Source organism: Botryllus schlosseri, chromosome 13, assembly GCF_051294905.1.
Source record: "Botryllus schlosseri isolate E-star chromosome 13, Bs_hap1, whole genome shotgun sequence".
In the NCBI taxonomy this organism is placed as follows: Eukaryota; Metazoa; Chordata; class Ascidiacea; order Stolidobranchia; family Styelidae; genus Botryllus; species Botryllus schlosseri.
In genome coordinates this window covers 9,563,095-9,590,030 of record NC_137248.1, presented here as the reverse complement: position 1 = coordinate 9,590,030, position 26,936 = coordinate 9,563,095, and the positions used below count along the sequence as shown (strand labels likewise).

The following is a 26,936-nucleotide window of genomic DNA, read 5'->3' as shown; positions in this document are numbered from 1 at the left end:
TTCATTCCGACATCATTCCCACGATGGGGATATTCTCTCTGCCGAAACATTAATTGGAGACGTCGCTGCGGCGTAATCGTTGGCTGCTAGAGACCGCGAAAGTAAAACCTCGGTATCGCTAAACAACGCTGTAAGAACCAAGTATCCACGAATAACAAAATATCACGGTTTTGGGAAGAGGAAATGCCAACGCGTCATCAGGCCAGAGCCATTCACTAAGATAATCTTTCGTATAGGCACAGGATACATGTATGTAGTATTTAGAGTTGTGGCTCCCAAACTTTGTACGGTTGCGACCCCAAATTTCGATTCGAAAATGTTTCGCAGTCCTACCTCTCAATTTAGTACGTGTTTATTTACGTGATTAATACGTGTGCCCGGTGTATGAACCATATTGTTATCACATAGCGCTATGCCGGTCACTTGCAATTTTTCCCGGAAGGAAATGTAACCGTCCTGTTGGTTTCTGTGCTTGCGACACTTCAATCGTCATACTAATTACCAGACACCAGCTTAGCAACCCCTGATTTCGAACATGACATCGCTATTAACAAACTATATATCATGTTTCTACTAATGAGTCGGCGAAAGTGGGGGCTGAGTACTGGCAAACTGATGAATTCCGATTTTCTATTTGAAAGTCGGGCAGTTATCCGAAAACCGCCCGCCTGTATATATAGATCACGAAATCACGGGATGTTATGAAATCACTGAGTTGAAATCTTTAAAGCATCCCCTTTTCGCATCGTGACTTTTCACGCTATTCAATCTGAAATTATCTAAATAATGTATAAGTATCAGTTTATCAATCCTTTCATTAGATCAATACACCACAAGGTTGCGATACTATCGAAAAGATATGAAGGCGCAGAAACGACTTGGAGTAGTCTCTGAAATCGGACACCCGCCTAGGCCTACAGCATATAAATAAGAGTCATGCACATTAGATGAAAAGAAGTAAAGTGTAACATAAATCGACTACAGCGATTACAATGAATGAGACCTTTTTCGATGGGAGAGGTCGATATTTCAGATCGTGGTTCGATATTTCTTCGCAAGCACGAGCCGACGCCACTCACCAATCTTATTCTAGGGCGCAATGAAGTCAAAATGTACCTAGTCTCACAATATAGGTGCATGTCGTCAAGCAGAACTATCTCGACATAACTGGAGTTACAATCTACAAGTCTGCTAGGAGAGCGGTGTCTGAATCCTCCTTAATTTTCAGGATTGCAGATTTTTCTGGCCGGTACGATCAACAATTGGGTTCTGAATCCATGGAATTCGACGGTTATGAGAGTATTCTGCTCTTTGAAAACGGCGGAATCAGTCAACAGTTCTTTTGGTTCAAATTAGAGTTCGATAAATAATGCGTCATAAACCGCAACTTATTTCTCCTTTCTTGCGCAAACAAATGTAAGTAAAACAACATAGCGCCGTGGGCTTCTTGAAACTACTCTCTCGGTGTAGTCAGTGATTTCAGTCCAATCGCATCTATTTTTTTTATCTATTTGTAATGAAATTGGGGGAGCAATATGATGATCAACCGGGAGACCAGGGCCTACATTTTCGCGACACAACGGGTAGAAAGTAAGTGCGAACTTGCAAAACTAACTGGACATCATCGAAAACATCATCGAAGACTTTCCCTGTAAGTGAAACAATATATCGCCGTGGCGTGTTGAAACCACGTTTCTCCGGTCGCGGGACGCATCATTATATTGTTGTTGTTTGTGATATTCATGATATTTGTCGGCTACTATGGTCATTTACACCATGCTGATATTCCCTATTTTTGATTCCGTACCTATGCCGACTTGTAGCACGACCCACTTCTATAGGCTTTTTGTAATACACCGCTTACGCGGATGAGATGGTGACAAGGAGCGAATAGAATAGATCAACCTCCAACACTTAGGTAGGAATTCTGGAATCGACATCGGTCGAACTTGAACCCACAATCCTTTGATGTTGTAACCGGGGATTATACCACTAAATGCTATCTCGCCACTAGCATTATCGCGTAAGACCGGATACTCTGCGGACCTCCTAAAATCCCGTCGCGGGTCTGATAGGGCCCGCGGGCTGTATGTGGCCTAACCATGTACTGGTTCTCAACCTTTTTGAACTGGCGGGCCGGTAGAACGTCACAACAAAGGTTGGGGACCAGTGAGCCTTCAAATATCACAATTAGCCCAAATGTATTAGTTAGCATGTCAGGTTTGAAACCATTGGAGTGTTCTTACAACGGTAACTCGGCGCTTATATACACTTCTATGGGCAAATTCCGCAGTGATATCACAAAGTATAAACACCCTGAGTTTCCGTCTCCTGTCCCCGACTGTTTTAGAGGCGATGCCTTATTATTCCCTTCACTTTCTTTCTCCCAGCCATGCCTAGGGTTGATTTAGTACATTTTGCAACATTTCATTACGCCATTAGATAAGAAATAGGATATTCAAGCAAGGATCCTGCAGGCGTGCGGTTTGTCTCAAACTATGTGATTAGCATTTTGTTTCGAGATCAGTAAACGAGAGAGTATATTTTATTTTGAAAATCAGACGAGAGGTGTTTTTCTGAAATACTACGACGCCTTGGGCCTCTTTCATCTACTCTTTCAGTGCAGTCGGAAGGGTATATATGAGTCTCGATCGTGTATACCGAAACTATATTTTGCTCGTGGGAACTCATAACGCTGAAGATGAAATTTCTTACGGCTATGCTCTTACTCGTTGTAGAATGCAACTCTCACGATATTAAGGGTAGCCTATAGCGTTCGATCAAAAGGTGGCTTTAGGAGGTGTTATATATATTTTCCTTTGCAGCTGAACTCGAAGCGGGAGACCATGTATTTTTCACCGGTTACAACGCGGCCTTGATGGCTGATGATTTGCAGTTTGCTCCAGTGAGTTTCAAGCCCGTTAAGCATCATTGGCTAAGCTCGATTTAGGGTTGTGTTTGGAAGAGAAATGCATTGAAAACGAGGCCGCCTTACACATTATAAATAACATTACAACTCCATGCCCTAGTATAGAAAATCGGTGTATCTCGTAGGTTTGAGTTGTGCTAGTCCAAATATCGAATATGCGTTTTTTTAGTTTCGTTCAGTTTATCCGTGAATACATATCAATAACGTCGAAATATATCTATGACGTAAGTGATTCTGGGTTTACTGATCGAGTCTTAGTGATGGCCAGGCCGTGTTATTTTTGGCATTTCAGGAGCCAGATGCCAAAACTGATAAAAATAAAAATTTGAAAATGCCAAAAATAAGCAATTTTTGGCATATGCCAAAAATAACACGGCCTGCCAAATAATGTATTTCGTTGATGGTGTTGTGTTAGCAGGACCTCGTTACAAGCGAGAAGAGCGTTTGTGAAAGGCAGGTTTCGTAATCTGGGTCCAGCCCACCCATTAGGGGTGAAAGCATGGTGTTCTAAATGGTGTGGGCACAGCGAGATTGAACGGCTGACTGCATTTAGTTTACGTCATACTTTCCATTTGTTCAAAGGCAATTTTACAACCATTTTTGACCGGCTTGTCGAGCACTAAATTTGATAAAGCGGGTATCACTGAGAAGCTGCCGCAGTACTGATTATTAAAATCTAAATTATATTCTGCTCATGGAATTGGAACCCCCAAAATCAACCACAATTTTTGCATTGTGATCGAGCTGAACATTGTGACGCAACAAACTGTCTGGTTATTTCTGAGCTGCATAGTCTCGTTTTGCCAGACAGTCTTGTTGCGTCAATGTTCTTAAACAAGCTAACGTTCCCAGGACTCTTCCATGCGAGTTGGTAATATTAAAGCCACCTGAAGTGACAAAAGTCCTCCGAAAATATATCGGTAGACTGAAGGAGAAATGATAGTCGGGATACTCAATAGAATGTGTTAAGAGACAACACAGGAAACTCCTGGAAAAGGAACGGGAAGAAAATTCTTTCCGCGATGAGATCGATGGCACTGGCGAAGTGATCTCTTTTCATGATGCATGGAAGCCGGTTCGGCCCTCCAAAGATTTTGAAGCTCTGAAAACCTTTTGTGGGTGACTGGCAACATTCTTTCCCTCAACGGCTACTGTTGAAGCCGATATTTCCCAGATTCGCTGGGCGAGAAAAGAATTTAGGAGAAACTTAGCTGACCTGAGTTTGGAAGCACTGCTATAGTGCAAACGATTTAAGTCTATTCAACAGCTGTAACAATCAGCTGTTGAGCGTGTTTGTTAGGCTTTTCTTTCTTTTTTTTTGCTTATTGGCACCGATTCCGATGGATACTGCACATTTTGTGGTTTCGTTTGATATTATTAACCTATGAAATCGTTAGGTTTTTTCTTATTGTTTGTTGGCACTGATTATATGTGGATGCTACACATTTTGTGGTGTCTTTTGACCAGGGTTGTAACCAAGTCACATGGTTCCGAGTCACGAGTCAATCTGACTTTTGTGGTTTTGACTCGAGTCGAGTCGAGTCATTTTCAATTCATCACCGACTCGAGTCCGAGTTCAAGTCACCGTTTTAAGGGTCAAGTCCGAGTCATAGTGTTATGACTCGAGTCGAGTCCAAGTCACAGTATTGAAGTCATGTTCAACTTATGTTTTCAATCCTGCTTGGGTGATATCGAATTCCTTGCTTGTCAAACATGCTTATTTTGTCCCTATCATAGTCTTGGCACAAGTTTATTTAGTTAGGCAGATAACAAACAGTTCCTGGCCTCATATACCGATGCTACAGATAGACGAGACAGGCCGCTAATACGATAACGTGACTAATCTTAGAACTTTAAATCAAACGTCTGTCTTGTCAGTCTGATATATCACAAATAAAAGCATTCAGTTTTTATTACGAGCACATCGACGACCGCTCACAAACAGCTTATAGAGAATTAACGAATTCACGTCTACATACTATCTGATAGAGGACCTACGAATTCACGTCTAGCTAGATACAAGCTGGTAAAGAATCAACAGATAAACGCTTATGTAGAGGTACAGTTTTGCTTTCACATCATATCAGGTGGTTGACCAGAAAAAAGGTCAACTTTCCTGCTCAGCTGCCGAAATAGTCGCCGGAGCGTTACTTTAGTGCTGATTTACTGTTGTCTTCGTCTAATTTGCCCTACATTTACCAAAAAAATTCTTAAAATGAGGACAGAATCTCAAAAAAGAGGCTACTTCTTAAAATTGTTAGATTATCCAAAAGAACTTAAATTTGGCTTAATTCCAACCAGTATAAAGCAATGCTAAGAGAAAATATTTTGGATTAATTACAAATAGAGACTTTCGAAATATACCGGCTACCTCATGATATTGTTAGATTGTGTAAAAATATGATTCATAGAAAATTTGGCTCAATTCCAACTAGAAGAAGCGGAGTTATTAGAGTGGAATATTTTGGATATGAAAAAATAGTCGACTTACTGCTAGTATGTAATCATATTATTTGAAATCATTTCTCACTAAAAATACTCCATGTATTTTCAAATTCAAAATTTTCTCCTCTCATTTCATTGATTCCACTTTTTCAAATTAGGCCAGATTCAGTGTTCTTTTTATGCAACGTAGCAATTTTATCAAGTAGCCACCCAGTAGAATAAAAAAGAAGGTATTTTTGATCGGCCCTATTGTACAAATATCACACAACATTAGCCATTCATTATTATCACGTGCACTATGCACATACCTAACAAAACGTCAAACGGACGGAGGGATTGTGTGTTTTCACAGACAGCAGACCAAATCAATGAGTTACACTTGAAAAATACTAAAGTGGAAAGGAGATTCTCATATATGTTGAGGCGGCATGACCTTAGAATAATCCACATCCACTGGATACACGTTCCTCTGGTGCATTAGATGCAGGAATTGAAAAGCAATTTTGAACCACACTGAAGAGCATTAGATACTCATCCATTCTAGTCGGCCAAAAATGCAAAGAATCATCGCCTTCGTATCTACACATGAGCTGATCAGTTTCTTCCAAGTAGGCTACTTCACCATCTGAGTCATTTCTTTGGCTCTAATTGGACTTTGCTTCGATTGTTTGCTTGTATAATTGAAATGTCTTGAGTACTTTGATGGCGGAGGATCTATTACCTCTTCATCACTGGATGATTTTGTACAATGCATTGCTCTTTGCTACTATGTACCATTGTCTTTTGTTTTTACGGGGCGCATATCTGATATCAGACGAGTGCAACGAAAGCAGTGGTGACAAATAGCGATGTCGACAGAATTCGTCACATGCGTTGATCTAACCATTGTGATTCGCAACTTTCTTTATCTTCAAGTCACATAAATTGAGCCGAGTCAATGACTTGAGTCGAGTCATGCGTGATGACTCGAGTACAAGTCGAGTCAATCCAAATATTGACTCGAGTCAAGTCGAGTCATTTTCCCATTTCAAGAAAATGACTCGAGTCAAGTCGAGTCACAAAAAAATCGTGACTCGAGTCTGACTCGAGTCATTACAACCCTGCTTTTGACAAACTAGCCCAAATAAAGCGTTTTTGTAACTAATTCGAGGCTGAAACTATCTATTTAAAGGACGATGCCAAAACTGCAAAAAATAAAAATCGAAAAACGCCAAAAATAAGTTATTTTTGGCAATTTTGGCATATGCCAAAAATAACACGGCCTGGTGATGGCGGTGCTGATATCTGCTGCCTTGGGTTTCCATGCCGCATACCGCTACTATTTGTAGTATTTGTCATAAGTATAGGTACAAAAATTCATTGCTTGTGGATTCAACACACACAAATTCGCACATTCGTAGGCGGATCCTTCAAGACAAACGACAAACGAAGATGGCACAATCAAGACAACCGTTTACACACATGAAAGCGATCAGATTCAGTATTGGGGAATGACGGCAAGCTACGACGAAAAGAAAATCTGGGTGAATAATGCCAGGTGAACGCACGGCACTTTTGTATTCAATTATCATAAGCAAATGTCAATCAATGACTATCTATTGTCGTGCATACGGCGCGTGCCACCACCACGTAAGGTTGCATTTCAAACAAAAATCAGTTTAAAACAATCTTGTTGAAAACAAGGCCCTTGTTTAAGACATGCTTTTTTTGATGTTTTTTTTTCCGTTTTTTAAAGACATGACGTCACTAATATTCGACTGTGACGTCATAGTGGATTGACATAGACAATTGAAAAAATAGGGTAAATATAGCTCCTTTGACGAGATATCTACGTCCTATAACTGTTGAACCGACTATTTTGCGGGTTCCGACCATCCCATATCGCATACGTCAGCTATATCGAATGGTAATCGTCCGTAGGCTCATACAACATGTTTGTGGAAAAGTATTTACATAATTATGGCATAATTATACAACTTGAAAAACATTTTTTTAAAGGCCATTGCTTAAAACTCTGTTTAAAACAACCATTTGTTTCAAATGCAACCCTAGGTATAGGGAAACGACCGCCTGCGACAATATTTTGCTCAGCCCCCGAAAAATAATATATAAATATTGATAATGTGCTTCGTAATATCTAATCACTGCAACGACTTGTTTTAACACTTTTCTTGAAATATTTTACCATGATAATATTGAGTTATAGTTTTGCTTTACTTTTTTTCATTGCTGACACAATAGCCCGACCTCGTGGCTCATGCATTCTCAAAGTTTTCGGTCGGTTCCTAAACATCCCACAAAGTTAAAACGAAACTGCCGGAATTCGGATCACGAGTGTGAGATAGTAGATTGGCAAATCGAGCAAGTTCATTACTTCCATCCATGTACTTGGTAGATTCATCCCATATTTTCAGTACGGTATAACTCATTCGTAACTTCGGTCACAACTCATTCGTGGTGCGTTGACCAGAGTCGGCTAAAAGCGAATAGCTGAGGATTAATGAGTTGCTCATCAATCCATCCGTTGCAGCAATTTGAAACATCACTTTACACCGACGATCCTAATTAAAGGCCCAATTCATCAAATTCTGAGCTGCTAAATCAAGCAACCGAATTAATGAAATGTTTGAGATAACAGTAATTTATGTTGAAGTCGTCTTCACAAAAGAACTTGAAGAAGACAAGTTTTACAGGTAAAATAGTAAGTCACTTGCCGAAGCGTATTAGAAGGTAACATGTTTATGAAATGATGCTATCAACAATGTGTGTCCTGAAGTTGAACCAAAAGTAGAACCTTCAAATCTATAAACGGATCTCTGCGCACAGATTCGCGTGGCGAGATAGCGTATTGTTATAAGCCACAACTGCAAAGCAATGGGTGGCTGGTATAGGGGTCCGACCGAAGTCGTCTCCAGAATTCCGACCTAAGTGTCGTAGGTTTATCTAGGCCAGGGTTGGCCAACCTTTTTGCCATTCACGGCCGCTTTTCGACTACTCATGCAGCCTACGGCCGCATTCCGGGGCATATAGTCGTAATGAACTAGCAGGACGTCCAACACCCATGTTAAACTGTCTATGTCCGTTTCCGGTACACTCCGGCTTCACCTATTATACGCACCGAAATCGCGAGTGGACACTGGACAGTGGTCATGCTATTGGATTTTTGATGTTGATAGTCACGCGAAGCGCGAAAATTTTTATAGATTCACTGATGAATTTCGTCATTAATATTAGGAGTTTTACATATTACTATCAAACATTTATCCTTTCTCAGCACATGTAATCAGATTCACTGATCTTAGCGCAAGTTACAAATGATGATGCAACTTTCGCTGAGCCAATTGTTATTAGTCTCTTTTTGCATGCTGCTATTTCTTGACCTACCATCAGGATTGTCGGTATAGGGAGGGGAACACGATTTTGGTATTTCCATGAGGCGCATCATTTCCCCCTGCTGTTTGCATCTGTTCGGTGGGATCTGATTGCAAAGGGGGCTACTATATTAAAATCGTAAAATGACGTCTCATTAAATCGTGCGCTGCGCGAAGAAAATTCTAAGATTACTTAAAATCTCTCAAGAAACCGGGAGTCAATTCGTAAATTCAAATTGCATACCGACAGCCGCCAACACATACTAATTGAATTACGTGTACACGGCCGCACAAATGTCTTTGTACGGCCGCAGGTTGGCCACCCCTGATCTAGGCTCCTAGTCGCAGCTACGGAATCAAAAGAAATAAAATTCACCCAAAATTTGATAAATAATATTTTTTTAATTGAGAATAGAATCTCGTTAATGTTTCTGCTGGGTGTGCCTTATCATCATATAAATATTTGAGCCCTCGAACTAAAGTGTTTGCTCAACCCTGGTCTCCAGTATATCGCCATCATGTCCTATTGTACCGATACGTTTTCACACGCGATTACATTTTCAAACGAATGTCGTGGTTTTACGTAGAGTTAGTTTACCTTCTTTTCCACCGACCGAGCGAGATAGTGTATAATGGGGATGCGTCCGGCTTCTTGATCGGTAGGCCGTGGGTTCAATCCCCGGCCGGTTCAGACCAAAGACTCGAAAACTGGTATCTGCGGCTATCCTGCTAGGCGCTCAGCATTCACGGATAGCATCGAGGAGAAAAAAACGGGGGTGCAGACTAGATGGCCTTGCTTAAAGGCCGTACTGCTTCTCCATCGCCAAAGCATCACGATGGTACAGGCGGAAATAAATCTGAATTCTCTCTATCACCATTTACCATAGATTAGCGGATTAATTAATTTCAAATTCAAATCCTGTTTCAGATTCGGATCCGAGTAGAAATCTAATTTCAGAATTCATATCAAATCATGTTGAAATCCCCATTCATATCTGGCAATGAATGAAATAATTTTTCAAAGGTTCAATTATCATAATTTACACATTCAAGGCCAAATCTAAATCCAGGAATCCAGTTTCATACAGATTGTATTTCCAACTCTGATACTAATCTACCCTATACCTTTAAATACCTTTTCCAAGGTCATATTCCCTTCTCATCTCTGACCTGTACTCCGCAGATCATATCAGCTGAGACAGATTGATCTTGGTTCCGTTGGCGTCACGGTGACGTTTGATATGACAAGGGGACTCGAAAACCTGGCGTACGATCGCATTACGAAGATACTCTACTGGACTGATTCTCGGGACAATGTCATTCGAGCGGTTGAGTCGTCGTTTCGTCATTTTACTGAGGTCTACCGATCGGCACAACTGTCACCGTACGCATTAACAGTACATCCAGTAAAAAGGTTGCTCCCTGAATCCATAAGATCAGCGACTTCACTCAGAAGATATTTACGTGGAATTTTTCTTTAGGAAACTGTTCTTCAGTGTTAACAAAACTGACATGGAATTCGTTTCTGATACCCAACTTATAAAAAGCGACTTGGACGGCGGCGATCAACGAGCAATTCTGCGATTCCCACATGTGATAAGGCCTCGTGGTATCACCATCGACTTCTCTTCAGATTTGTGAGTTCGGATTTCATTATATTAAATAACACAGCGGGCTTTTGTTGCTATGGGCAAACTCTATGACTGTCGTCAATGCAATTTTGGAAGTACATATCTAAAAAGCGTAACCTTAGCACCATGACAAATAACATAAAGGGTTTGGCTATACCTCGTCGATACCAACAAAGCCAACGACAAACCGCGTACACACAATTTATACACCAACACTCCAGCAGTCATGCATACTTCTAATTTTGTTCGGTACGTCAGCACTACAGATTGCTGTTATTTTATCGCATTTACATACCGAATTTTAGTCAGGATTTTGTTTTTGTTTATAAATAACAGTCTTTTCTGGACGGATTACAATATTTTACGCCAAGCTACAATTATGACCTGCGATCTTAATGGCGGAAGGAAGAAGCAGTTTTTCGCCAAAAGTCGATCATATCTTTGGGGTATTGCATATTACAAGGTAGCAATATTATTAAGAGGATACCGATATTTCCACCTGTCACCAAGTCAAATCAATTCACAGGGTTACATATACGCGACCGACATTGTCAACACTACTGATAATAAGTACGAAATAGAAATCAGAAAGACGACGGGAAGAGAATCGTATACGAGAAAGTTGACTACGAGACCTCGCAATGTTGTCATATACGGACCCGACGAGACAGCTACAACCAATGGTAACAATCAAACTTTCTTCCCTGGGGTAGATTTTACAGGAAGTGCATATTTGAATTATGGTAATTGTCACATAGGCTACATGCAGTTAGCGGGGGTCAGCAAGCAGAAATTTTGGAAGTGGTAAAGATATATATGTAACGACACGAAACCGCAGACGCATGGTGTCATGACGAACTCTAATGATTCTATACCGAATCCACTTTGGCACTCTTCCCACTGTTTTTCACGAACAGAGTAGTTCTACCATCAAATGGGCGATGAAACCCGACACAGATGGATTACTGGGTGCTATATTATGCGGTCAATATTCATTCATCCAATTCTTTCAACAACGTCATACGTTCTTAACCTTTACTCACATGGCGAACCATTACGCTAATCTGCAAACCCTTGGCGAACCGCAGATTTCCGCCTAGTCACAAAAATCGACCACATTACACATCTAATTCATGAGCTGTGGAAAATAAACTGTGCATCAAGGCCATTGGTGAAATAACTGATGCATTAAAACACGATTTTTCTACAAAACAAAAATAATATAATGATTATTCACTGCAAGTAGAGTGTGACTTCTGCAGTATGCTTCGGGGCTGTGTCTTTCTTGACCGCAAGCGAACCCATTGGGCCCATTATTTGCACCCCGATTAAGAAACACTGTTCTAAGACATTGATATGGTTGTCGGCTTAAGGTCTCTCCACACGGCAAGTCACCACCTACACTCTACAGCGATGCCATTATGATTATTATAACATGTATATGGTCCACTGACCACGGTTAGGTACGTCGACCCCATTCACGGTTCAGTACGGCGGTCTTCGCTCAAGCCGCTATCTCGTCGCTGTGCTGCAACCGGAGACACACAGAGAAGATGGATTTTTGTAGGATATAATCGTTGTAGTTGGCGGTTTTATCATCTTGATCTGCGCAAGGCGCACATCGTACATCAACTACACTAAACACAGTGCTATGTAATGTCTAGTTAGTGGTTCTCAACCGGGGGTCCGCGAAGCATTTTCAGGGTGTCCGCGAAGCCCCTAAGTTTACGAAATAGCCGATAACCGAATTTGTATTTTTTTTTAATTATGAAAAATCATGAGTCAGTTTCTCTTCATTACCAGTAGAACTCCAGAACTCACATTAACTCATTTTAATTGGTAAATCGCCAATAGCCTATTCTGCTAGAAACATTTTGCTGTTTAGAGATGTTGTTTTAGGTATTGTGGAATAAATAAAAGTTGGATTAGTAAGGTTAATCACGATAACTTCGAAATGTTTTCAAAAATCCATTTATCCTGTGATATAGCCTACATAACCATTTTCCATAATAATTTCAAGATGAACTGCTATAACATGTGAATCATCGGGCTTGACGTTATATGCTCATTACAAAACTTGTTTGTGAATTGTGGTGCCATATATTTGTTGCGATCATACCCAAATGTGTCGTCGGAAGCGTGGCGTTATTATTACATTCGCCACCACCTATATTTGTTTGAATGGATTTTAAGCACTCGTTCATAATAAATCAACGGTGCAGATTTTCAAGACACGACCCGGTATTTCAAAAAATACAGTTGCAGAATTCGCTTTGAAATAGTAAAAGTCAACTCAACTCAATTTGTACATGAATAGTACGGTGTTACTTTCAAGAAAAGTCATTTTGTTACTGTTTATCACTAGCCTACAGTTATTATTTGCACACGACAGATGTCCATTGTACGATGATTAAGCTAAATTTGAACTAAAACTTCGGGGGTCCGCGGGGGAAGTGACAGTCCAAAAGGGGTCCGCGAAGTATATAAAATACGAAAACTGTAAGTCCCGCTGAATCGTTAAAATCTCTCAAAGATTTGGAAACCCATTCGTTAAATCTAATTGTATATTAACAGACGCCAAACTCGCTGCAATTTAATTAATATGTTGAGGGCCGCATAAATATTGTTTAACGGCTGCATGCGACCGTGCGTCCGCAGGTTGGCCACCTCTGGCATGTCGAAATATGGATGAACAATGCTGCAACGTATTCTAAATGCCAAATACCAATCAGGGCTCGAGGATCCGGACCACCATCTAGCACAGTGGTTCTCAAACTCGATCCCCTCGAGACACCTTGGCTACGTCCCTGCAATGATGAACACTGCGCTATTTATAAGCAGCTGACAGAAAGTAGGCTACCAGTTCAATATTTCTGAGCCGCAGTAATGAATAGACGGTACTACAAACCCCAACGATATCATGAACGATCATGTGAGACGAGAGGAGTCCAGACCAGGGGTGGGCAACCTGCGGCCGTGGAAGGGAATTTGTGCGGCCGTCGACACGTAATTCAATTAGTATGTGTTGGCGGCCGTCGACATGAAAATTAAAATCGCGACTAAATGCGTCGTCATTTCTCGATATTAATATGTTATTGCCCTTCGCAATCTGAGCCGGAATCGGAAAGCTGTGATCCTGACGAAAGAAATTTGTTTCTGGGAAATTTGGGCGATATCAATATTCCCACTATACCTACAATCCTGATGAGAAGTCATGAACAACAGAATGAAACAAAGTGACTAATAGCAATTGCCCCCCTCCCCCTCGAAGATGCATTATAATTTATAACTTGATCTAAATTTCCGAGAGCATCCCTCTATCTACTCTAATGGTGAATCTGATCAAATGGGCTGAGAAATGATAAATATTTGATAACAATATGTGATCTAATATTAGTGACGGAATTCATTCGTGATTCTTGAAAGATGACTAAACCCAGTGTCGTTTCGTAGCATTACCACTCGTTATTTCGGTGCGTGTAAACGGCCGATATGAAAAGTACGGTAGCCCAGAGTAGCCTACACCGGAAATGGATATGGACACTGGACAGTTTAATTACATAGGTATTTTACGTCCAGTTAGCTCATTACGGTTATGCCCAGGAATGCGGCCGTGGGCTACATAAGTCATCGAAATGCAGCCGTGATTAGCAAATAGGTTGACCACCTCTGGTCTTGACTCTAGAGCGGGCGTGGTCAAACTGCGACTCGTGGCAACATTTGTGCGGCTCGCGGAGGCATCGAGAAACATAATAAAAATTGTGATAAATATATTATTGTTGTCGCAAAAGCGCGTCCTCGAGGCCAACTTATTTTGAAACGTTCCGGTTGCTAAACATCCAAGCAAATCAGAACGAATATAAGACTTAGTTCGGATCACAATAGTAATTTTCAATTAGAACTCCAACTCACGGTGCTGCATTAGTCCATCCTCAAGATTACCGGACCACGACCTGACCTATTGATCTCTCTTTCCATGACATGCCATCTCATTTCTGGTCGCTTGCCTTTTTCTATACCATCTTATTTACTTTTCATTCAGTGTGAATACCTCTTCTTTACATCGCCTAGGACAAGGTGGGTGTCTGATTACATAGACTCTACTCCAAGTCGCTTCGACACCTTCCTATCTTTTCAGACTATCGCATTTTTGTGGTGTATTGAATTGATAAAAATTGCTAATAAACCAATGTCAATGTCGTTACTAGGAAAAAACGGCTCATGAGTGTGTTGTTCATTCGTCCTCTATGCTAGCTGTAGATTTTTCATTACTTCGGTCTCAACTGATTCATGATGTCCGAATCAATACATAAAGCTAAAGTTTTGTTGCTGCAATTTGAAACACCACTTGATTGCGACCATTCTAGGCACAATTTATCAAATTATATGAGGTGCAAAATAAATAAACCGAATTAATCAAATGCATAAGACAACAGTAAATTATGTCATATGTATCGTCCTCATCGAAAGTAGCCTACGTGAGGAAGCAAGTGGTAAGCCGTTTTCTGAAACCTCACCCAAGGTAATATGCTGGTTATGACGCTGTTGGCATTGTGCGGTCTGAAGTAGACCAAACGCAAAATCAGCATATAGCTATGAGCCGATCACTGCTCCCATATTCAAATTTATATCCTGAAGAATCGGCTGAACCTACTATGTTCGTAATTTTGACGAATTGATTGAGGATGGTCAGCTTATAAAATGCCGTTAGTGTTTTCATCAAATCAATGTTTAAACTGTTTGTGTATTGTCTTCAGTTACTATATGGCTAAATCAAATGAAAGATTGCGTCGCGGATTAATATTCCGATTATACTATAATGCGGCCCTCGAAGAGATTCAGATGTTGAATGCAGCCCGCGAGCTGGAAAGTTTGCCCACCCCTGCTTTGGAAACATGTATTTTCACGTTCCTACAATTCCATTAACAGTGACTAATGAGTGTCGTGAAAGCAGGTGCGAACATATCTGTCTCGCACGAGGTAATGGCGGGTTCGTCTGCAAATGCTCCCCAGGTTTCACTCTTGTTTCGGGATACAAGTGCGTGTCGGGTGAGGCTTCGAAACGTCAATTAAAGCAACGTATCTAGCATTTAATAATCTTTGTACATGTGTCTTAATAGATGAATTGACCGATGACTACATACTGGTTGCTGATATCGGACAGAAAAGATTATTCCAGCTTCCTATTCGCAAATCCGCGAGTAGCGTCGGGGAACTGGTTGCAGTGGATCTGGACGGTAATTAAGTTGATAATTGTGTAAATGACCATGGAGGACAGTGACTGAAACATCGATAGGTAGCAGGTTAGAGTCTGACCGAGGTCGACTCGACTCCAAATTTCCTTCCGACTGTTGGAGATTTATATATAAGTCAGGGATTTTCAAACAATGGGCGACAAGAGCATTTCGGGGTTGGCTACAGAGTCAATTAGAAAATTGAAAACAAATTTTTCAAATCATTCCTGCAATGGGTATATTCATATTGACGAATTATTCGTGCATCAAGCTTTTCAGCTGACTCTGATAAGGAGATGTAATGACACGTATGGCTTCACAATGTACAAGTCGGAAATGGGGGGGGGAGTAAAAGATTATCTTTTCCCCTTGGTACTCTTATCATGACAGCCCACGGCTAAAATACAACGAGAATAATATCGGTTTATTTAATAACGGGTCGTTAACTGAAGTAACCAAATGTCCGACAGGGTCATACAACAAATGACATTCGAAATGTGTTCGATCTAGTTTTCGGTAGGTGGGTCATATTATCATTATAACATGAAATACTCGGATAACAGTCCGTGAGTTTTTTCCGACTGCTTGATCCCAACTAAAAGGAATTGGTATCGAAGTATATTACAATGCATTCGTGGACAGTTCATTCGCCCGTCATGCAATAGGAATCAAGAATCGCAACTTTCGGATTGTAAAACCACACTTTACAATAATTGATTGCCAAGTTCATAACTATATCAAACCTTGAAAACCTAGTAGTCACGTCCATATGAAAACCGTCCGTTCCAATTCACCATTGCCCCAGTGTATTGGCAATATTCAGATGGTAGATGCCTTGCCACTATCACATTAGAAATTAATAATTACTGCTCTATTTTGAGCAAGCCTCTAGTCGAGTGGTTTCCAACGTAGGCGATTTTGAGACACGAAGGGACGAAAATACCAAAAAGCGCGATTGGGGACGGCGGAAGGCGAACTTTTTTTTAAAATTCAGTGAGATATATAACACGGCCAAAAATGCACGTGAAGACGACTCATTCTGCATATGACCGGAAAGTTGACTGAAAAAATGTCAACTCAACGGAAGTAGACGCGGAAACCGTTTTTCTAAGCACCTGCTCGGAAAAAACGACCTTTCTTTTTCAGCCAATTCTCCAGAGATCTTACCTTGGTGAAAAATACCCGTTGAAATGCCCCTTTTTGGGGATCCGTAAATATGGGGTGCGAAAATTTGTGTGGAGCTTTATAAGAGAGCAATGAGTCGAAAAGGTTGAGAACCACTGCTCTACTTTAAAAGGTTTGCCACAGAAAATTGTTAAACTGGGAAATGGGCCACAACCGATATGAGGTTAAAAACCCCTGATGTAGGCTCGTCCTCACAATCTGATCCGCAGAGTCGGTGTCTGGCAAAGCTTGGAGGTCGTGCTACAAAGTCGGCAGATATGGAATAATAAAAAGGAATATTGGACTGGTGCAAATGAACATCGTATTCGAAAAATATCACGAATACCAACAAACAACAACAGTACACCGGCATTCCAAGGGACATTGGGATTTTCTGATCCTAACAGTATTTTATCAAAATCTTACCGACTTTGTATTTGTAGATGTGGCTGATTATCGAATTTACGCCGCTTCCACGATCAAGAAGACCGGGGGCTTAGCGTGGTATGATATGGGCGCAAACGAAATCGTATGGGGAAAAAGAAGGATTTCTGAGTGGAAAGGAGGTAACAATATTCATGTTGGGAATCAAGCACATAGCCTAAACCCGGCTCGTCCTTACAAATCGCGTTCATAGATTGATGTCATCTGGCAGACCCCCTTCACGCCGGCTCTTTTTACCACTAACAGAAAATCACATTATCCTGTTATAGGGCACGTTTATGTGTGTGCGTACATAGTGCATAGCGAAAAAATTTCATACTAAGGATTGAATTTTCTCGAAAATATTGGTAATTGAATAAATTGTTAATAATTTTTCATAGTCTTCCAGTTCAGATGATCAGATTTACTGATAAATCTCAGGCTGATGATGACTTCAGATAGCAAGCGCAGGGTTATTTCGCGACTATGGACAATTGGCAATAGGCTATATGTAACAGAGTTGGATCAATCGTAATTTGTATTTGAGCTGAATGTAATTAATTACATTTTTCAATGTAATTGTAATGTAATTGTAATTGAATCATTTTTATTTTGTGTAATTGTAATTGTAATTTGAGTGTATTTCCAGGCAATGGTACCATCCCAAAATAGTCGTGAAAGTCTGGGAATCGGCATTGTTCTGAACAATCGCTGGGCATAGTTGGTCATTGTTGTGGTCATGCTGCTGCGGCGCTCTCACTTTTCAGAACAGTCGGCCTTAAACGGCTATTTTGGAGCAGTTACATTGCCCTGACGAGGTTTTAATTTGTATTTTCGGAAATAGTGCATCTATAGCTTACGATAAAGACCAGATGCATCAAATTTGGACGCTTGGATCGCCAGCTCTAGGACTATAAAGTTTGCTGCGTTTAGCCGGCTCTGCAGTACGTTTGTCGGTGCATTCATCCGTGACTCACATCTTGCGCATCTATCCGTGGGTTGGCAATCTACAATACGATTTCAGATCACGATGCTGCATCGTTACTTCGTCTGGCTAACTAACCAGACCACTGGATATTATATAACGTCTTATCTGACACAGCACGGTTTAGTTTTTACTCCTCATCCTAATTCCTACGACCCTCGATAAAAATAATATTATTTCTTTAATTATATACTATACACGCAAATCCAACACGTGCATGTATTACAATACTTTTTTCAACGACATACTGCACCCTATCCTTAATCCTAACCCATAGGTGAAGAAATCTTGCATTTTGATGAAGACCCACTAATGTATTGGAAGAAGAAGTCAGAAGAATTTCCAACGCTTGCTGCCTTAGCCAAAGATTATTTGGGGCTAACAGCAACATCAGCCCCGTCAGAAAGAATATTTTCAATTGCGGGCAACTTTTATACGGCAAGAAGAAATTTACTGGGGCCAGAAACTTTTCGCACCTTAATGTTCATTAAATGCAATCCAGCAGTTTTTGAACAAGTAAAAATGTAAATGCAAACAAAAAATTGTAATTTATGGTATCAGGAGCTTCTTTCCATTTGATTTTACCTGAATTTTACACACGCTGACGTCTTGACAGCTACATTTCATTTGTGTTGCTCAGTTTTGTCTATTCGTTTGATTGCGTTTCATTGCCCGTCTTGTAGCCTATTCGTTGTTAGTCATTGCCAGTCGCTTAAACTTTTGGTTGTTAACTGTCGCTTAAAAACGTTTCCTATGATTAGGAATAGTTCGAAAACGTTTTTTCTTTTTATTAATTAACGGGTATTTGCGTATCATGAATGAAACATGAACACTTGAATTGTTGTTAATTACGACGCACGGTTGTCAAGGAGCACAATTACATGTTCAACAGCAGCAATTGTAATTGTAATTGTAATGTAATTGAAGCATGCAAGGAGTAATTGTAATTGTAATTTGATATTTTTAGCATGGAGTAATTGTAATTGTAATGTAATTGAAACATGCATGAAAGTAATTGTAATTGTAATTGTAATTGAACTGAGATAATGTAATTGATCCAACTCTGAATGTAATGATGGTTAAGGCCAACATACGGTTGTAATTTTTAGCCAAGGTTTTATTGGGTAATACACTTCGTGAATTCGCATATTTCCCTGGACTTCGGAAGTCTTTATGGTTCCGGGAGAGGTAATGATGGGTGCTGAAATGCCTATTTTTCATAAATGATGCGTATTGTTCTCGGGCGCTGCAGATATCCATATAAAAAGTAGACATCAAATTGCAATAAATCGCGCAAAGTGCGAAGAAATTCTGAGGTTTCATGAAAGCTCCCACAGAATACTCTATAATTTATGTTGATTTGCAAAGTAGTTTGGCACCCTTTCAGCTCATTCGGGTTTGGGGCGCGGCAGTTACGGCCCTGGCTGCAAGTATTGTACGGAACTGATTCAAAGTATGCTACAATTTGTTTAAGATTTCTGAAAAATTAGATTACTTTGTAACCAAAATTCATTTCATTTCGACAGTACAATTTAACTCCATTTGGCAGTATATCAGTGGCCACTGGCTCGCAAACAGCAAAGTTGCGTGTTTTTCAAATAAGAATCCGAAGATTCAATGTCCAGTTGGGTATTTTGAAAGAACTTCGCTTTGCTAAAAGTTGAATATAGAACCACCATTAACACATTCAATGTCACGAAGATAACATTAATGAAGTATTTGTGGTTATTTTGATTTTTTAAGGTTGACCGATTCACTAAATTTGATATGAACTTTTATCTGTTTGCGAGATGAAAAAATCTGAGAACCACTCGGTTTAACAATTTTCACGTCGGTGTCAGGTTGACCGATATCCGCGCGAAGCTTTTCCCGATTGCCACAGGCTCAACTATTTCGAGATTTGCAGTATCTATAGATACTGTCTCAAAGGTATGTTCCTTATATCCGTACAGTTGCTTCGATTACGACTGGATGCTGTAACGAGAGGGTGTACTGGAATACGAAGAAAGACATCTATAGCTGGGATGGAATATCCACACGGCTGAAACATCTAATTACGATTCGGTCATCTTCGAATGCTCAATTTCGGCAAGTCGTCGTAGACTGTAAGGAAAAGTAAGGCATCCTCATCCTCATTATTTAGTTTATTTTACAAAACTGGATCCGACAATATCTTTGCAAACTGAAAGTAGCTAAAATGACATCCGGATACATGTTGTTTTGACATCGTCGAACGGACCCTCACCTATTTGACCAAGTCTTCTTACAGCCGCATCTACTGGGTCACATATAACACATATAAAAAGAAATCAAACGTCGAAAGAAGTGATTTCAAAGGAAACAATATCGTGACGGTGCTTTCCGGTCTTCCGATGTCTTATTCGCTGACAATTGACTACGAAAGTAAGTTGTGTTTTCAAAATCAGGTAGTAATAGTATGCTTTAGTATAATAGTACCCCTGAGCAGCAGCGTAGTCGTGAGAAAAATTATGAATGTAAATTCTTTCCAGCGATCGTTCAAGTATTTTATAATCCCATTGTGATTTAACGAATCCTGCATGTCTGATTTAAGAAGTGTCTTTAATTGTGACCGCCGAAGATTAAGTTATCAACAGGTTCACCTTTATGATCACCGGAGCCCTCATCTCCTCGACAGTGAACATTAACTCGAAGTCGTGCATACGAGTACAGCACAGGCATGACCATTCAACTAAACGTCAGCCAAATAATATGTTCTTGATTCCTTATGGACACTACGGTCCTCAAGTACCCAAGATTATGACAGGACTATAATGTAACACTAGAAATTGTCAAGAGATTGTGAGGCTCACAGCTCAATAGTACCCGCTGTGGAGATTTTCATCTCGTGTCTTATTAGTAACTTGTTTACGTTTGGTCCAGTGACTGTCAATAGGGATGGTGCAAACCCCTGAAATGTTCAGGTTCGTGCGAACACGAACTTTCAGAAGGCTGTGTGAGAACGCGAACGCGGACGTGAACTTCATGACGTCACGTGACCTCATATTGTTATTCTAACCCTACATTTCAGTGAAGTGATAAATTAATGTATTGTACACGATAACTAGCGACCGACTCAGGCTACATTATGCCACAATGCCGAAATCTATGCCTACTTTTTAGGCGTCACCAAATGTATTAACTGAAGCAATCAAATGCTATAATAATCCCATAAAGTCGTTATCGTCCGGCTCTTTATCAACGCTTTCGACGAGGACTTTCAAGGGAGCATAAGCTTGATGGTTGAGGTCAGGCCGGACAGTGTATTCGACGACTGAGCATTGCTACATTGATATTGAGCACAGTGTAAACGGATTTCTATACTTGCTACTGATATCAATCCTTAAACAAGTGTTACAGCTGTAGTCAACACCCCAATCGTACAGATTCGTATGTATCGTATTTGCGTTAACATTTGACCGTGTCTCAGGGGTAGTCTCGAACAATAGAACGCAAGAAAGTGACCTATTGTGCACCATGAACGAATAGAGTGTGTATTTCCACCCATGTACCACCCCTGGTATACGAGTTTAAATACATAAACCCGTGACACACGATACCAGAACCTTTCTCTGACTTATACCGCCGTATAAATCGAGTACAATATTATAATCCATTATAAAATATTTTCGCCAAAAGTTTGGACAAGCCTAAATTGATGCACCCTAGACCAGTGGCTCTCAACCAATTGTTTGCCGACCGGTGCCACTCCCTAACAACTTTCCTGACTGTCCGCTAAATATATAATAGAATGTTATATCTCGATATACATCCAAGATTTTAGACGCAACGACCAAAACATAAATGAAGTGTTATGCGTAGGGCTGCATTTAAAAAAATCAACAGCAATTTTGAACAAACGATTCCCTTGTTAATATCTTTTTTGGTATTTTTATTTTTAGCCATGATTTTCTATTGACGAAAAAGAACATTTGAAATTGTACAATACAGTGTTCACGCTTGTGCACGACATGGAATATTCGAAGGGGGTTCTGGTATTGATGACATGTATTTGCACTTGACAAAATAAGTGAGAGGAGTCCACGGCATACTCGGTTGCGTGGAACAACAATTGTTAGACCTTCCCCGCAGACTCGTCAATGTTATCCATAAATAAGTATTCCTTCAACACGGTGGAGGCTAGTTGCAAAATCGTCCCCTCTTAAGGTGGTTGTAGACCAGAGGTCTCAAACACGCGGCCCGTGGGCCGCATGCGGCCCGCAAGACCATTTTGTGCGGCCCGCGACGGCATTTTGGATTTCGAAGTATTTGACAATATTTTACTACCAAATTTTGAGAACTTAAAATTCGCTCTAAAACTATTCCAGAAGCCTGAAACTACTCAAACTTCACTAATACATCAGTTTCCACTCAGTTACCACTCAGTGGAAGATCAACTATTACGTGACATTACTTGTTTAATATGGTAAAACATGACCCGTTGATGATTCGTGACTGAAAATTGTGATTTGGACTTGGCGCGACCCTCTGTAGAATTAAGGCCTCTGCACACTGACCTCGCGACGCAACATCGCGAGTTGCGCGTTGCGAGTTGCGAGTCGTAAGTCGCGAAGCAATGCACACTGGTCCCGGCAGTGCCCACAAGCGGCAACTACAGCTCTTGCGCGTTCTGTCCGAAGTCTCGCAATGGATACACATTGCAAAGCTCCTGATAAAATGAATATTTCGATGGGTATACATGGGTTTGTCAATGAATAAGATGACGTCTTATATGCACACACTTTTCCATTAACGAACCAATATCATATTTCAATGCTGAAAACGCATAATCTGGGTGACCCAGTTAAAGGCGCTATTTCCGGTTGCCGATCCAAATTTCTAGCTGTAGCCTATTATGCTACAGACACCAAGCCTTTCTGTATTCCACTGCCTCAGTGACTGCATCAACTGTCAAGCACTCATACATTAATTTCTCGATATGATAGAGAACAACATTCAAATGCATTATAATTAGGGCTGGGCAAAATCGAGTACCTGAGTGATTCGATTCTGAATCACGTAATATGCTTCGAGTCGAGTCGAGTAATCGAGTATCACTCATCATGACGTCACACCACAACGCAATATCCCAAAGTTCTAATATGTACCTTTTTTGCCATCGCAAAGAATATAATGCCTGTTATCCATCACATAAACATACTTTGCTATTTTTTCGACCACACCGATTTCATTCCATTTGATAACAATGTTGTTGGATAATCATGACTTCAGAAATGTGCTACGTCCAGTACCCTTCGTAGCTTTGTATTGTATGTTTCGTGTGCTGCGATACCGCCAATCAAGGTTTCAGGGCTTCAACAGTGAAAATTAGTATCATAACTATATTTCTCGTTGGTAAATTATCTTTGAGTGGTGAGGAGCGTATAATTTCAGTACTCGAAAAAATCGTATTTTACTACTCGACTCGAATCAATAAAATTAATACTCGATTCAGATTCGAGTACTCGAATCATTGTGCCCAGCCCTAATTATAATTTTATTGTAAATGAATCAAGTCTTAACAATATTCAAATATAACTCTGGGATTCTTTCCTGCTCAATCTTCGATTCGCCCTCAGGTATCAAGCATGGAAACTGATCCGTAGGCCTGGTTGATTCATTCTCCATAATGATGCATAGTCCATTTCTGATTTATAATATTAGCCACTACAATTCGTACCGAAGTCTGATAAAGAGGAGAATAGATGAAATCTAACATCAAGAGTTACACTGCTGCTACCTAGTCAACAAAAAGATTTTCAGACGTCGTGTACTGAGATGTACCGGTATCTGAAATATACATCAGTGAACCCATGACATACCACGATTATATGTACCTGCTTAACCCAGTTTCCAACCAATTTACACTGTACAGGTTAAAATGAACCAGACAAGGTATATATATAATAAATCCAACTGTAGACATACAATGACTGAGAATTTCGCGGTATCGGTACTGCCGGAGCTGGTTGGCCTTTGGTAATTACCAAGTACCGGTACTGCTTACAGTAGAATGCGGTCTTGCAGTTAAGCTTCAAGTTTTAAAACGGCCTCAAATCAGTCTAAATTCAATGAGGAAACAATTATAGATGCCAAAACACGCAATACTCGGACAAACTATTGCGGTGACGTAGAGCTAACGATCAGTAACTGCTGACCAGTCGCTCGCAACTCGCGACAAAGTTGAAAATTTTCAACTTTGTCGCGGAGTTGCGCAACCCTGTCGCAGACGGCATGTTGCGAGTTGCCGGCGACTCCGGTCTGCATGGTCCAGTCGCAGACAGGCGCGATTCTCTCGTTTTATCGGGTCGCGAGCTCAGTGTGCAGAGGCCTTTACTCGTACTCGTCACGTCAAACGTTACAATCAGAGAAGGAATTTTGTGACTCGGAATGCCGTGACTTGGTCAACCACGGACGCAACAAACCATGGTGTCCTATATGGTGTGGACACAAGCAAATCTCACGGCTTAGTGAAATTGGTGTACGTCACACTTTACATTTGGTCGAAGGCAATTTGACGGTAATTTTTGTCCGGCTTGTCTTGCATTAGCCTGAATTTTATAAAAACGGGTATCAATCGAAAGCTACCGCGGTAATGATTGCGAAAATATAAATTTATTCTGTTTGTGGTCCTGGAACTCCCCAAAATAAGCCTCGAATGTTGCATTGTATGTGAGTTTGGTATTGTGATGCTGCAATGACGTCTGGGAGCAGGCAAGGAGCACTGCAAGATGCAAGCGTATTGGCCATTGAGACTTACCGGGGGGCCCTATAAGCATATAACCGTAACTTCTGGGGGTCTCCGCCCCCAGACCCCCCTTTCGCATCTCTTATTCTTATCTATCTTTCACCACGGTAAGGTTCGGTCAGGTGCTGGATTCGGCCATGTCTATTATTGCATGTGTGCAAGGATAGACTACACCAAATCTAAGTAATTCTACCGCATGCAGAGACGTCATGATTATCGGGATACGGGACTTTTCTAACAAATGCAGAGATTGATGATGATTGACACATCTGTAGGGAATCATATTCTTGCTTGGTACACGGATTTCCATGTTTATTTGTTATTATCCTTGAAAAAGCGCATCATCCAAATATGGGGGCGGGATTCGACCAGGGGGGCCCCGGGCGACCGCCCACCTCGCCCTCCCCAAAAGCCACCACTGGGCCCGTGAGATTTGCTTGTGTCCACACCATATAGGACAGTATGAACACACTATCAAACTGGTAGGAGAAATAGTAAAATATCAAAAGGCCGTAGCTTGCGTTGCGTAGCATATTTAGATATCTAAGCATATAGGTATGGCAACCGACATTGGCATTATGTTGCCCCTTTGATATAGTTGGTTACGTCCCGTGTCATCTTGGGTATATTTATATATGTTATTGTCGCCAATTTAATGTGGCGAGTATTAACTAGTCGTAGCCTACGCTTCACAGCTGTAACGAACGGATTCTTCGGCGATTGCACATTTCTATTGTTATTGTACAGATCCATTATGTTCAAGTTGTTATTGATCTGTTCCAACATTCGAAGGTAAAATGAAACGCTGATTCTATTTGACTTCCGTAATGACATGTCAATATAGCCTAGTTATCAGGAGCAGACCTATGCTCGAAACCCGAGAATAAGGCCTACTTTGAAATACATCGAATTCCCCTATTATTGGTGGTGCGGCCCGCGGCGCCATCAAAAATAGGAAATTGGCCCGCGAGCACATTTGAGTTTGAGACCTCTGTTGTAGACACTATCCGCACCAAAACAGCGAAGGGTATTCATCATCGTCAAATCTTTTTGGTACGTCTTCGGGTTCATCAATTTTATTAATAGTTCCTCGTTGGCAAAGATTCAATTCAATTTCATTAGTAAGTCTTCTTATTTCTGAGTGCTAGTCTACACGGATAGAGCGTGACCAACAAACACATAAAACATGGCGCTCACGACAAATCCCGTGCATATTATAGACAAGTTGCGTCAAAACACGTTTTGTTTTGAATGCAACCACTAGATATCGCGGGTCACAAACACGCGGCCCGCGTGGAAAGATAAAACAACAATAATTCTATTCAAAAATGTTAAAACATGATTTCTTTTATACCAGGTGTGAATAGCGACATAGTAAATTACATTTTTACGATGGTTGTGCAATGTCATTCTCAAAGGTCCTGTGAAATGAAACCTACTTGCCTACTTGGAAAGACATTGAATATGCCTATCATTGATGATGCGGCCCGCGGTGTCATTAAAAACGAGAAAATAAGCCCGCGAGCAAATTTGAGTTTGAGAACCCTGTGCTAGATTATACGACACGAAAACCGCATATTGGCAAATAATGGCTCATACCATTTTTAGTTTTTAGCGTTGACCATTTCACGAAACGAAGGAGTACATTCCATTATTCACAGGCTACACTCTGCATGTGCTGACTGTATACGAAGGTGTGGTCTACTCGATTCCGTTGAAAGATTTGGAGACATCAATTCCAAGTACTTCGCCCAATCACGGAGGATACAGACGAACAGAATTGAAGCCGTACATGAAGAACAAGGATGTTGAGCTTGTCGGGTGAATCAATCCTTATTCTTCTTGGGCTATGCTGTGTTTCGATGATCACTATTTTGAATTCTGTAACTCAACCATGATTCCTATTTTCCAACTCCGAATATTCTCGATTTACAGTGAATTAATAATGCGAAATTATCCTGGATTTTTTTCAAATGTATTAATTCCAA

General features: G+C 40.6%; 2 protein-coding genes across 2 annotated transcripts in view; both read left to right on the top strand.

Annotated features, from left to right (window-relative positions):
• Positions 1–26,936, top strand: part of LOC145454348 (low-density lipoprotein receptor-related protein 1-like) — a 62,065-nt gene that overhangs the window by 33,046 nt on the left and 2,083 nt on the right. Inside the window, exon 13 of the mRNA XM_080332348.1 lies at positions 26,610–26,769. Within this exon, the coding sequence (XP_080188474.1) occupies positions 26,610–26,769 (160 nt within the window). The remainder of the gene's footprint in view (positions 1–26,609; positions 26,770–26,936) is intronic.
• Positions 2,603–20,439, top strand: LOC145454350 (low-density lipoprotein receptor-related protein 6-like). Its single transcript, XM_080332350.1, has 11 exons — positions 2,603–2,762; positions 2,826–2,905; positions 6,775–6,911; positions 9,929–10,159; positions 10,227–10,382; positions 10,713–10,839; positions 10,903–11,059; positions 15,306–15,425; positions 15,497–15,613; positions 17,218–17,340; positions 20,135–20,439. The coding sequence occupies exons 1-11, from the start codon at positions 2,702–2,704 to the stop codon at positions 20,299–20,301; spliced, it is 1,476 nt and encodes a 491-aa protein (XP_080188476.1). The 5' UTR covers positions 2,603–2,701; the 3' UTR covers positions 20,302–20,439.